Here is a 13058-nt window from a genome sequence, read left to right as displayed (position 1 = left end):
AGATGGCTTTCCCGACGACTGGCACTCCGGCATCAGCCCTCGCAGCCTCTGTCCCTTATGTGCCGCCTCACGGCTGAGGCGCACACCCTGCAGTGGTGCGGCTTCTCCTCGGGTGCTGTGTGCAGTTTTGGGCACCACAATATGGAAAAGACACTAAGCTATTGGAGAGCGCGAGGATGGTGAAGGGTCTGGAGGGGAAGCCGTGTGGGGAGCGGCTGAGGGCACTTGGTGTGTCCAGCTGGAGGAGACTGAGGGGAGACCTCGGCATCCTCAGGGCAGGGGAGCCGAGGGGCAGGTGCCGATCTCTGCACTCTGGTGACCAGGGACAGGACTCGAGAAAACAGCATGAAGCTGAGACGGGGCAGGTTTGGGTCGGATAGCAGGAACAGAGTTTTCCAAGCGCTGTTTGGGCCCTGCAACACGCTCACCTTGGAAGCGGCCGCCCCGAGGGGACACGCCCGAGGGCGGGAGCGCGGCGCGTGCGGGCTGGGCACGCGCGGCGCGCGGCGATGACGCGCGCGGTCCCCGGCCCCGCGCGCTGCCCCCTCACGGCGCGGCCATGAAGGCGACGCCGCTCTCCAACTGCGAGCGGCGCTTCCTCCTGCGCGCCATCCAGGAGAAGAAGGTGCGGCGCCGGCATCCCCCCTCCCTGCCCCTTTCCCTTTCCCGATCCCCTTCCCCGCCGTCCGGGGAGCGCGGCTGTCCCCGGGTCCGCCCCTCCCCGTCCCATCGCATGCCGGGCATGGCGCACTGACCCGCTCCATGTGTGTGTCCTTGTCTGCGTGTTCCCGCAGCGCCTGGACGGGAGGCAATGCTACGACTATCGGAACATCCGCGTCTCCTTCGGCGCCGACCGCGGCTGCTGCATCGTGGAGCTGGGCAGGACCAGGTGAGCGCGGGGGCTCGGCCGCGGGCCCCGGGTTGAATAAAACCTGAGGTTCCCAAACCTGCAGAGATCACTGTAAACAGATTGTAACCTTTCAAGCCTTAAAGTCGTAGTAATTCAAGGGTAGGAGCAAAGAGGAGACGATGGAAAGGAAGGAAGTGGGAAAGGGATGGGGTTTCCGTGATGATTTTTAATTACAAATAATTTATAAAATGCAAAATTATTCCCAAGTTTTCATCCCTTTATTCACTGACCTCGCATTTTGCATTCTTCCACTAACCAAACGACCCTTTATTCGCTGTGGAAAAGTGAAATACATGCACTTATAAAAATATTTCATCACAGTTTCTCACATGTTCGAGTCAGTTTTTAGGCTTAAAAGACAGGAGTGTGTTCTAATTCCTACATTTGGTTCTTTCAATGTTGACCAGAGTTTAAATGTGTATGACAGGCATTGAACAAGAGACTGTCGGGAGTGAGAATTACAAACTAAAACCCTAAACACACGCTTTTTTTCCCACATGTGTGTTTCGTCTCGAGATTCTTCCTGATGTGTTCTGTGACTTGGTGCTTTATTTACCTTGGCAGGGTTCTTGCACAGGTCTCCTGTGAACTCGTTGCCCCCAAGCCCAATCGGCCCACGGAAGGTGTGCTCTTCTTTAATCTGGAGCTCTCACCCATGGCTGCACCTGGGCTGGAGCCTGGCAGGTAAAGTAGCTGTCTTAAAAGGACTAAACAAGGGTGGCACAAAAGCAACTGTAACCATGTTAAGTTTGGGTTGATTTCGTTCCAACAGACAATCGGAGTTATTGGTGTCACTGAACAGACTATTGGAGCGATGCTTCAGAGATTCCAAATGCATTGACACTGAATCTCTCTGCGTTGTTGCTGGTGAAAAGGTAGGAAAACCTCCTAGTTCCTGGTAAAAGATTCGTGTAGTCCAATTTTAACTTGGTCTGTTTCTTGTGTTGGAAAGAAGTGCTGATTTTAGGTTAAAGATCCACACATTTGCCTTGACAGGTATTTTTAACTTGCATGACTACGTAGGCTTTCTGAAGTACCCGGGACCCTGCAGAATGATGCTTAAATTGTGCTGAAGTGCTACATATTTTGTCATAATTAAATCTGGCACAGTGGGTGTCTTGGAATATGCCGAGATCTCTCATCTTCTTAAGCAAAGACCTAAAGAATATATGCTGCTTCTTTTTATGGCTCAAAAAAAAATGAAGTAGTTTTGAAAAAAAATTAACTTCTGTAGAATCAAGCAGTTTTGTATTTTTTGTATTTTTCTCAGGTTTGGCAAGTTCGGCTGGACATGCACCTGTTAAACCATGATGGCAACATCACTGATGCTGCCAGCATAGCAGGGATTGTAGCTCTGTGTCATTTTCGCAGACCAGATGTGTCTGTGCAAGGAGAGGAAGTAACTGTGGTGAGTTGGTTTGGTTTTTTTTTAATTTCCTTAAATTTCTTTGTCATTTTGAAATTGAGTTTCATAAATAACTGTATTCTGGGCCAATTCCTTTCCAAGTACACTCCTGAGGAACGTGATCCTGTCCCCTTGAGTATCCACCACATGCCCATTTGTGTCAGTTTTGCCTTCTTCCATCAAGGGTAAGATCTCGAGGTCTTATGTACTCATATAAGGGGTATAAGTCTTGTATACCCATAGTTACTAATATGCAAACCAACTCCTTTGTTTAATTAAGGGTAGTAAGTTGCCTCGAATTTCTACTGTTGCCTATATTTCAAAACTTGATTCTAGGACCTATTTATTGGTGGATCCAACTGAACGTGAGGAGCGGGTGATGGATGGGCTCCTTGTAATTGCCATGAATAAACACCATGAAATTTGTACCATCCAGTCCAGTGGAGTGGTTATGCTGGTGCAGGATCAGGTAAACCTTTACCTTGACCAGTCCTTCTGTGGTATATAAACTGGTTCCTGTGCTGCAGTCTTGATATGGAAATATCCATGGCATTTGGAAGCTAAGAAACCAATTAACTGTCTGATTTTATCGGAAAAGATGGTGTAGTTTTAGTCCTAGTAGAAGAGCATAGTACTGTGTACCATGCTGCAGAAGGAATGTAGAAAATGCATAGTTTTTGGTATTTTTATTTTTTCCCTGTGATTTGGCTGAGAAAGCCTGCAAATTATTTCCACTTGTACTCTGAGGGAGAGCTAGAGGCTTGTATTAAGCTTTTGCATAACTCTAAGTGAATCCAGTCCCTCATAGTAAGGTGCCATACTTTGAGAGATTCCCGTGATTTAAATGTTTGTGATTCTTATGATGCTCTACAGTTTCAGTTAAAAACTTCTTGCTTTCCTGGTTGTAAACTGTTTTTTGTATGTGTAACAAACAGATTCTGAGATGCAGTAAAATAACAGCTGTTAAGGTCGCAGAAATAACAGAACTGATTCAGAAAGCCTTGGAAAATGACCAAAAAGCCAGGTGAGTGCTTTGGGAGGGGACGGAAATGGGTGCTTTTAAGAAATGTAGTAAAAACTAATGGCAGCTTGTGGTTTCAACAGCAAATTGTCTTCACTTGTATTTGTTTTGAATAGCAAGCATTTAAATTTGAACTCGAAAAGAGAAACCATTTTTGGGTTATTCTGAAATAGTGTCTGTCACTGAATGACCAGGAAAGAAGGCGGGAAGTTCGGCTTCGCAGAATCGATACCCAACCAAAGGATCACTGCCTTCAAAATGGAGAGTGCTGCTGTGGACACCAATGACGTGGAAGAGCAAGCTGGAGAAATCATCGCTAAAGCTGACCCTCCTGCTGAAGTGTATCTTTTCCCGGGTATTACTCAGGAGAAAACCAGGCTAAACATACATCTAGGCTTCCTCATACTTTAGGTAGCCATATATCCTTCCAAGGAAACATCATCACTGGTTTTGGTTCTCTGTGCTTTTAATTCCTTGCCTGGTTTGCTCAGAATACGAAGAATTTTACCAGCAAACACCAAGATTTTTCTTAACTCCTGCAGTTTTGCCAATCCAGTATTGCACACTCCTGGGACAGCCCAAATTGGGGAAGGAATAGAGAGCTCCTGGGGGGACCTTGAAGAATCTGAGAAGGAAGAAGCAGCAGAAGAGGAAGGTGACAGTGAGGCAGCTGCTTTTGAATGTGAGAAAGTGGAAACTGAGGATACAAGTACAAGGAGGGAAACTAAGAATGGTAAGTATTTGTTTTTCTTAATATTAGATCTTGTTACATCACTTCAATAACAGTTTAGAATTAGAATGTGAAAGGTCCTGAGGAAGTAAAACGATTGTAGCCACTTTGCACATTTGCTAATTCACTTGACCTGGTAATTATCTTAAAAACTTGATTTCTGTAGTATAGGGAGGGCTACAAATGAATCAGAAACCCCTCTGAATGTTTCTTTTAAAATACTGTGGTTATTAATTACAGGAGTCGTTTGTACAAAACTGATCACTGTTTTGGGGATGGTGGGGTTTGTGTGTTTTTTAGATGAACCCATTGTACTGTCTGACAGCGAGGAGGAAGAAGTTGTCATTCTGGAACCACAGGAGCTACCAAGGAAGACAAGGTAACCAGCAAGTGGAATTAGGGGGGGAAAGGAGTTTGTAAGGAGTATTTCCAGGAAGGACAGGATATTGGCAAGGCCAGGAAAGGTTTCAGTTGATCAAAGGGAGTACAGATATAGCTGAGACCAAGGAAGTTTAAATCTAGGCTAAATCTCTGGCCTTCTGTCCTGGGAGGCCAGAGCCTGGCTAGTCTGCAGCTGTCTGAAATGGTTATGGGTATTTGACTCATTCTAGTCCTTCCAAAGGGAGTGAGAACATAAAAGTGGATCTCAATCAGTGGCTCCTTAGAGCTGCTGCAGAGATTCAATGTGCTGCACTAGAGCTGATGTTGAGTTCTCACTCCAAGAAGCGAGATCTGCTGCTGTATCCCTGCACGAGCCATGGAAACGCTTGGCACCAAGTGCAGTGGGAGGTTGCCAAGTTATGGATAATCAGTCTGTGTTCTTATGAAATAGTAAAGCTATTCAGTAAGTTTCTCTGATACAACTGTTGTTTACTGACAGAACACAGACCAGCTCCAAACAAGAAAATTCAAGTAAGAAAGCATTTAACAAAAGGAGAAGAAAGAAGAGAACATCTCGTTAAAGCAGTCATCCCTCCTGCAGGAATGCTGTATAATATGGATTTTGGTGTATTATTACTGAGCTTATTTTTGTAGATAATTTTATTTCTTCCCCTTCCAATATCTGGTTCTGCTTTTATATATATATGTTAAAACTATTGTACACAGATCTAAATAAAAAATGGTGCCTGTAACTGAAATCCCAGCAGAACTGCAGAGAAACTCACCTAGTTCAGCTTTCTTTACAGGGGAAAATCAAATGTGCTGTGATTAAAACCATCTTGCCCCTGTTACTCCACACCTAACCTTGTACTCAAACTGCTTCGTGCAAAAATCACCAGAAATGCATGGACTTCACAAACTAGCACAGAACTTCAGTGGAGTTTCTTAAAAAGTTTAATTAAATATTACATGCAACAGACAGGAATGTTTCTTGAACTAAATGCAAAGAGTTATGCTCTGAATTTAGGATCAGGCAAAACAAAGAGACAAGGAGGATTCCAAAATACCTGATCTGGGCGCTTTGTTTGCAAACAAGTGACACTGGAAACACACACATATTTACAGAGTGAAGCAGGGCTATTTTACAGGTGACCTCAGTGTTACATGAGCTGTGAACAGGAGAGAAGTTACTGTTGCAGATTTTACGTTCCCCAAACCAGGTTAAGAACTTAATATAAGAAAAAAAACCCATATATAATCAAATTGCTCCCAGCCAGGCAAAGCTTGAATCAAGTTGTGCTCTTTCAGAAAGGGACCAACACACAAAACCTCTTTTCTCCAGGAGCTAAACCAGTGCATTTTCTTAGTGTCAAGTTCTTCCAACCCAAAGTCACTGTCCTGAGTACAAAAATGGGTGAAGATGCAGCTCCTTCTTAATTCTGTAGTACCACAAGACTGTAAACTTCTTCAGAAAATAGAACAGTATTTTTTTTGTACTGCTCTTTCCCTCTTCCCACATAACATCTCATCCCTACATTCTTTAGAGCCTTTAGTTGGAAAGGCCTAGGAGTTAACCTGGATAGGCTTAACAGTAGTACAGTACAACCTGGGATATTTTGTTCAAAGCTTAGAAGGAAAAGCTGGAATTGTCCCATATTAACTTCGGAAAATGAGAAGGTGGAAAAAGACAGTACTTATGAGCACAAGCAAGAGCTGCCCTGAGAAAGGAGGAACTTGTCATGCTGGGCAGAAATGCCACATCCTGACTGAAGATTTTTTGTTAGGCTGCAGAGGAAGTCATATTGATAATGGTGAATATAAAGCTCAGGGAGCGTGGAAGAATTTTTCTCTGTGCTATGGGAACAGTAAGGGAACAACCTCCATTGAAACTTGAGCACAGCTCTTCGATTAAGCACCAAGTTAATACTAAAACCCACTGAAGTCCTTTCACCTAAGTATTGCTACTTTTTTTCTGGAGAAAATAATTAATAAGCTTGCTTTAAATTACCCTCTAATGTTCATATTTCTCAGTGGTCTTGGAATACACCACAGAAAGGAAGGGGAAGGCAGAACCCAGTTTCCCAGGAAGAGCACTGTGGCCTGTTATCTTCAAGTAATCGCTGCCAGTCAGCACTGCCAGTTACCCTTCCAAGGTCAGAAACGGTGAAAAACACATTCCTCCTTGTATAAACTCCATCTCCTGCAAGGTTAAAGTGTTTCCAACCCCAAGCACCAGACATGATACACTGCACAGGCTGTCCCAAGTTCATTTTAACATTTCAGTGGCAGCCTACTGAAATTAATCTAAATAAAGGCTGTTGGCCAATGAAATATGGTTCCTCATTAGCCATCAGACAATGCATAAAAGTCCAAGTGCATCCTAAGAAGCTCAGATTGGCCAAAAAGGCCACTTCTGCTGCATATTTTGACCGGATTTTTGATCACCACTCGGCTCCATTGGTTTTGTAATTGAGGTGGTTCAGGGAAGGCTCCGGCAGCAGCACGAGGGTGGGGGCACTGTAGTAACTTTGTAGTTGCTGCGGTGAAACAGAGTTGTGTCTTAGTAACACCTGCTTCTCAGCCTGACAGATGAGGATTTTAAAGAAATTATTTCAAATAGCCCACACCCTAAGAGCTGTTGGACGTGTGTGAGGAGCTTATACTGCCGGGTGCCCAGATAACCAGAGGCAGCCTTGACTCAACTTCAAGTCAGAGGCACAGGTTTCACAGGGCAGCCCTTGCCAAAAGGCTTTAGAAATGAAGGCCAGTTGAAGATGGCAGTACTGCACCTCAGTGATTTTAAGCCATTGGCAAAACCACTAACATCATCAGATAAAAAACTGTTTATTAGCCATCCTGGAAATGGCTTAATTCGGCCCACTTCCGTGCACTCGCTGCTTTACACACAAACAACAGCAGGTACAGGGCAGCATCACTCCATTTGCACAGGCTGAAGGTAAACATTCACTTGATCTAATGCTGATTAAATGCCAGTTTGCTCATGTAACAGTTCCACAACTAAGGAAAAATATGGCACATTTTTGTTGTGTGCCACAAGCTCCTCCCGAGCATGAGGGGTGTACAGAATTCATGCTGCTCTGCACACAGCCCATCCCTGCCAGAAGACATTCCGTGCCCTTGAGGGCAGAGCAGCAGTTCACCCCCCTGAAGTTTAATCCCTCCACCACCCCATAAGAGGTATGAGGCAAGCAGACTGAGGACTCATTTTCTCAGTAGGCATCAATGGACTTTTGGGACAGCCAGCACATCAGTGGGAACTCTCCATGGGTTTTAGATTAGTAGCAGTTTTACACTTGGACTAGAAAATACCAACAGCAAGACCATTTTCTGCGTAGCGGAAGCGCGAGGTATGAACTGGTGCAGGAGTTTCAACTGTGCAGTTCCTGCAGCAGAGCATTCAGCCTTTCCCTGATGAAGAGCTGGCACTACATTATATAGCAATTGGGGCATGTCCTAAAGAGCCTCATGAGTCAGTTCCGGCAAGGAGTTCTCATGGCCATAGCTTCTTCCAGTTTTGTAGCCATTAAGGCACGTTTTGGATCTATGCTAAGTCTCAGTTTAAACTAGACAGTATAAAAATGCTACTGGATACTCTGTGGAGTCCAAGTATTTCTTACCCAGAAGGAAAAAAAGCCCTACTATAATAATGCACTGCTAATATTAACGTTTAGTCTATAATTAGATAAGCAGTCTCAGACTTCATGTGGCCTGCATGGTTAATTCTGTGCCTGAAGAGAACATTTTGATAAAAACACAGCTAAAACTCTTAACAAGATTGCATGTACAAAAGATTTACATTAAAACCACATGAAACTAAACTTCATAATTGAAGTCATCAAAGTCTGTATTCATATTCTGAGTGATCATATCTAGAATCCTAAACCATGTTTAAAACTGTACATCATTTCCTGGTAATATACATCTGTTAAAAAGATCAGTCTCTTGATTATTACAATAAGTTTAGTGTGTCTGGTGGGTCAATGAGCGATACTCCGTGGTACCTAGAGAGGGAAAAAGAGAGGCAGGATGTCATCTTGCTCAAGTGCTCCCTGCCACGAAGAGCAGCATAACTCACTGCAGCAAAACACATTTCCCACCAGGCAGGAAACATTCTGGGGCTTGTTGGCTGCCATGCCCCACACAGATTTTTAGGAGCATTAGGTATCACCAACTGTAGGAATGTCAAGAAAATTCCTCCAGTTTCTACCCGACAGTTCAGACAGCAACAGAACACCAAGTAATTGCTTTACAAACCACCGTGAAGAAACCCAGGGAGTCTTGTCCCCATTTCACTGAGGAGGTGGATTTGGTTAGTTAAGTCTGCCTGAAGACTCAAAAGATACACCCACACCCCACCAGGCAGTTACCTGTATGGACAACTCAGATGTTAGCATCTCCACAGATACTCACTTGGTACTCTTGTACTTTTCCCGTATGGACTGTTGTGTGTGCTGGGCTGCTCTGAGGTAGGTGTTGTGTAGGTCTATGAGGCAAGGCTTGATGTCTTCAAGGGTGTAGCCAGTTACTTTGCACAGGGATTCAGGCTGAGGGGAAAAAAGAAAGGGAGAGGGACATTTGAATGTTGCTGTCTGTTTATGCTGACAACCAGCGGTGGAGTTTTTAGCTTACTGTTGGAAACATATTACCCACCCATCCCATTTTTCAAATACCTCGGGGAGCAAGCCCTAATTAACAGGCTAGAAGCACAGAGGGGCTGCAATTCCTGCAGCCCAGACCCAGCATTCAGGACTGTGTATGAATACACTGAACACACAGGGAGGCCTGTGAAGGCTCACACTGGAGTGCTACATACCCAGGTTTGTCCAGTGAGTGTGTAGTCTGCCAGATGGAATGCTGCAGCAGCAATAACTGATGGCAAGTATTTCAGGTAAGGATCAGCATCAATTAGGCTCAGCTCTCCCAGGTACTGCAAGGGAAACGAGACATGGAATAATCTTCTACAAAAGTTAACAGTTGCATTAGAACCCCAACTTAAGCTTCCAATCCTGCCATCAGTTGGAAGGACAGCTTTTATTAGTGTACACTTAGTTTCTCTTTAAGCATCTCCTGCTGTCAAACAGCATTCCACCACATGCTTTACCAGCACATTTTATGTTTAGGGACATGTAAGAACTAAAGGAAAGAGTGTGGTCAGGTCTGACCTTTGCACAGTGAGACAAAGGCTTCTGTTTAGGAGCTCTGGTACCTACCATACAGATAGGATCTATTATAACTTAAGATGAAATGTTATCTGTGCTCTGCTCTAGAAATTAGCCTCTGGATTTAGAACTTGCTGCTTGTTGAGGGGAAAACCAAAGCAAAAGTCCTTTTTTGCCAAAGTGTGTGGGAGGGTAGGTGTGGCAGCTGTAGCTAAGAGAAAGGGAAACCCCTATCTAGCAGTGTAACAACCCCGAATTTACAGTTCATTATCTCTGCCTGCTCTGACTAAGGCATGCTTTAGCCAGGCAGAAGTGCCAGCCTCTGATAAGAATGGAGTATGTCAAGCAGAAAGTGGCAATAGGAGTATTAGTTTCCAGCAGTGGGGCACTACTTCTGGAGAAGCACAATTCAAAAGGTGTATATATGTTATACATATATATATATATATATATATATATGTGTGTGTGTGTGTGTGCGCAATAAATCTCTGCAATAGAACTCTCTAATTACATGGGCTGAGCTAATAATTCTTACATACCATTGACAGGCTCTCCACTTTAGCATCTGTCTGCTGGTGTAGGAAGTACTGGGTGAGGAACTGGTTGATTGTTGGAGCCGCCAAGTCAAATGACAAAACCTTCAGAATTAAGTGCTCCATCCTTAGGACCTGCTTCTTCGTGTAGGTGTCATCTGTGATGTAGACAAACTCAGCTACTTCAGGAGGGTAGATCTCTTCAAACTTTCTGCCAGGAGAAAGGTTTATGAGTAAATAATTGAGTACTAGAAAAGCAGATAACCACCAACACTTAATGAAACACTCATTTAAATTCTGATTTTGGAAGGAGCTGGGCACTGGTGCCAAACAAGTTTGCTGCAGTTGGTTCAGTAGCTCTTGAATCAGCAGAATTTGAATTTAGAGAGCTATAACAGCATGATAATTTAGGACTAAGGAATTTGAGACTTGGAGTTACTGAAACTCCAGAATAAGCCACTAACGTAGTAACTGGGGCAAGCACAACTTTCTTTTCACATGCCTTATGCATATTCCCTCAAATACTCTTTAGATGCCAGCTGCTGCATCTGGAAATAGCGGATCTTCACTTTAGGGGCAATCTACAAAGATAAGTGCCAAGGTTTTAGGTGGATAACTCCTGATTTTATCCCAGTATGAAGCCCTCCTGAGTCAGTCCTGCTCTAGGCAACAGAACAGCAACAGCCACAAGATTTTCATCTGTATGAAACCAGCAGGTAGAACTTGAAATGAAGCAATTTCACTTACGATGCGAGCAGCATAGCTGCAGTACCCACAAGCTGAAGTTTTCCTCTCAAAACAGACATGGAAGAAAGAAACCTATCAATGTAATTTACAGCTAAGTGCAGAGTTTCATTCTGTAATTTGTATTCTTCTCCAACTTCCACCAGCCAGTCCACAAGAATAGCCCGCATGTTGTTTGTGATATCAGGTTGCTTCTTCATGTAACCTATTTTAGGCTTGCATTTCACCTGTAGGTTTAAATGACAGATAAAGTTGAGTTTGGATCACATGCTGGTAGAAAAGCAACTGTTTAAACTCCATTTATCACAGCTTAACAAATCAGAAGTAAACACTGGTGAATTTAGGATCAGTAAGTTCTATTTCTGTAATCTTGCTTTCCAGCTTGCACATGGCACAATCAACTTTATCACAATAAACCAGTCCTGTGCTCTTATTTCTCCCTTTCTAGCAAGCTCTAATTTAGTCACTGTCATGGTAACTCATGTTCAGATGCATTTCTCCACCCCAAACTCTTCCCCCATGAGCCCATGCAAATAAGAAGAGAGAAAGCAGCTCACCTCCATTTCCCTCAGGTACGTATGGATTTCGCTGATATAATCTGGCACGTTATTAACGTTTGGTGCTTTCTCTTCTGTTTCTGAGGTTATTGAAATATCCATAATACTTGGAGAATCTAAGCAGAGCATAACAGCCATGTTAAAATGGGCACCATCACACCACTCCCTCACAGCACAGGGAACCTTGTGCAGGCTCAGTCAGCTGGACTAGGAGTTGAGGAGGCTCTACAGAAGTCAAATGTTACGGCAACAGGGAAGTTTCCCCTTCCCCCTTTCTCTTCTTCCCGCCAAGAATAAAGGGATGGAAAACTCTCTTGCAATTATGTAGTGCTCAGTAGACCCTGTGTTACCTTGTTACATAGATGTGGGTCCCGTAAGCTTAGACTGTGGTTTAAAGCAGGGCTGGAATGCCAGAATTTTTTGTAGATCCTGCAGAAGTGGACCACAGTAAAAATCACCCCTCAGACATTCACATGCATTGCAGAAGATGGATCTGGCAGTTCTCATTTTTCACATACTGGGAAGAGCTCAAAACACTTGCAACCACTACAGAGTATAACCCGGGAGGAAAACCTATTACATCTTGGGATCTGCCTGGGTAAAGTCCCCTTCTAACTCTGTAATGGTAGCAAAGGGCAAGGCTTTATGGGTTGCTGTTGTCTGTAATCTGGCTTCTCTCATGAGGTACTGATAGTTAAAGTTATAAAGAATAAAACTGCCTAAAAGAGCAGGGGATAAGAACACAGCAGCTCAGCTGGATTGAAGAGCTGTTGTATCCTGGTGGTAGGCTCAAAGGAACCAAACCAGCCCGTGTCCCAAACCACAGCCCTCCAGCTGCCTCTGGAAATCTGAAATTCCCTGGGTGAATTCCTCCACGCTTCCCGTGGGCAGGGCCCTGCGGGGGGAGCAGGTGGGACGCGGCCTACATGGCGCTCAGGGCCGGGCAGCGCTGCCCGGGTGTCACGTACCGAAGCTCAGCTCCATGGCGTTGCCCAGGGGGGCCAGGGGCCGCCGCTCCCCCAGGGCACACACGGCCGCACGCAGCCCCAGCGCCGCCTCCTCCTTCTGCCCCGCCGGGACGCCCCGCTGCCGCCGCGGCTCCCGCTGCCCCTCGGGCTCGTCCACATGGATGGAGAAGGGCTGATGCTGCTGCAGCCCCGCCGCCGCTCCATGGCCCTCGCAGCCGCCCCGCGCCGCCTGTGGGGAGAGCGGCCGTCAGCGCCCGGCCCCTGACAGCTCCCGCCGCGCCGAACCAGCGCTGCCCCTTCCACATCCCCCCGCGTCCCGCCGCTCCCCCCTCACCTGCAGCGGGATCCCGGCGCGGTGCTGCGCCCCCCGCAGCAGCCCCAGCGCCACGCGGGTGCCGGCGGCGGGCAGCGCCGCCGCGGCTTTGCCGGCCGCCGGCGGGGGCACGTTCTCCTGGTTCTCCTGCTCCGCCAGCATGGCCGCAGGAGGAGCGGGGGGCACAGCGGAGGGGACAGCGGGGCGACCGCGGGGCCGGAGCGGCGGGGCCGGGGACGGGCGCGCCTGGAGCCGCCCGCGCCGTTCAAGTAGCCCGCGACTCTTGAACCGCCCAATGGGCGCGCGCTGCGTCACG

At 46.0% G+C, this 13058-nt stretch overlaps 2 protein-coding genes across 2 annotated transcripts; one reads left to right on the top strand and one right to left on the bottom strand.

Annotated features, from left to right (window-relative positions):
- The first annotated feature begins 514 nt into the window (after window positions 1–514).
- On the top strand, window positions 515–5227 carry EXOSC9 (exosome component 9). Its single transcript, XM_042048513.1, has 12 exons — window positions 515–625; window positions 795–889; window positions 1475–1594; window positions 1683–1785; window positions 2181–2318; window positions 2418–2500; window positions 2652–2784; window positions 3251–3339; window positions 3531–3677; window positions 3879–4069; window positions 4367–4445; window positions 4947–5227. Exons 1-12 carry the CDS (start codon window positions 560–562, stop codon window positions 5026–5028), a joined length of 1326 nt encoding a protein of 441 aa, XP_041904447.1. The 5' UTR covers window positions 515–559; the 3' UTR covers window positions 5029–5227.
- A 151-nt stretch (window positions 5228–5378) lies between these two features.
- Window positions 5379–12982, bottom strand: CCNA2 (cyclin A2). Its single transcript, XM_042048514.1, has 8 exons — window positions 12764–12982; window positions 12430–12658; window positions 11462–11577; window positions 10908–11131; window positions 10167–10371; window positions 9282–9395; window positions 8879–9012; window positions 5379–8469 (listed from the first exon to the last, which is right to left on the bottom strand). Exons 1-8 carry the CDS (start codon window positions 12902–12904, stop codon window positions 8418–8420), a joined length of 1215 nt encoding a protein of 404 aa, XP_041904448.1. The 5' UTR covers window positions 12905–12982; the 3' UTR covers window positions 5379–8417.
- Between the last annotated feature and the right edge of the window lie 76 nt (window positions 12983–13058).

Source organism: Corvus kubaryi, unplaced genomic scaffold (genome assembly GCF_017639235.1).
Source record: "Corvus kubaryi isolate FWS band 111438036 unplaced genomic scaffold, C.kubaryi_AGA036_p1.0 67, whole genome shotgun sequence".
Taxonomy (NCBI): Eukaryota; Metazoa; Chordata; class Aves; order Passeriformes; family Corvidae; genus Corvus; species Corvus kubaryi.
The sequence above is the reverse complement of the archived record's forward strand: the minus strand, read 5'-3'. Positions and strand labels throughout refer to the sequence as shown.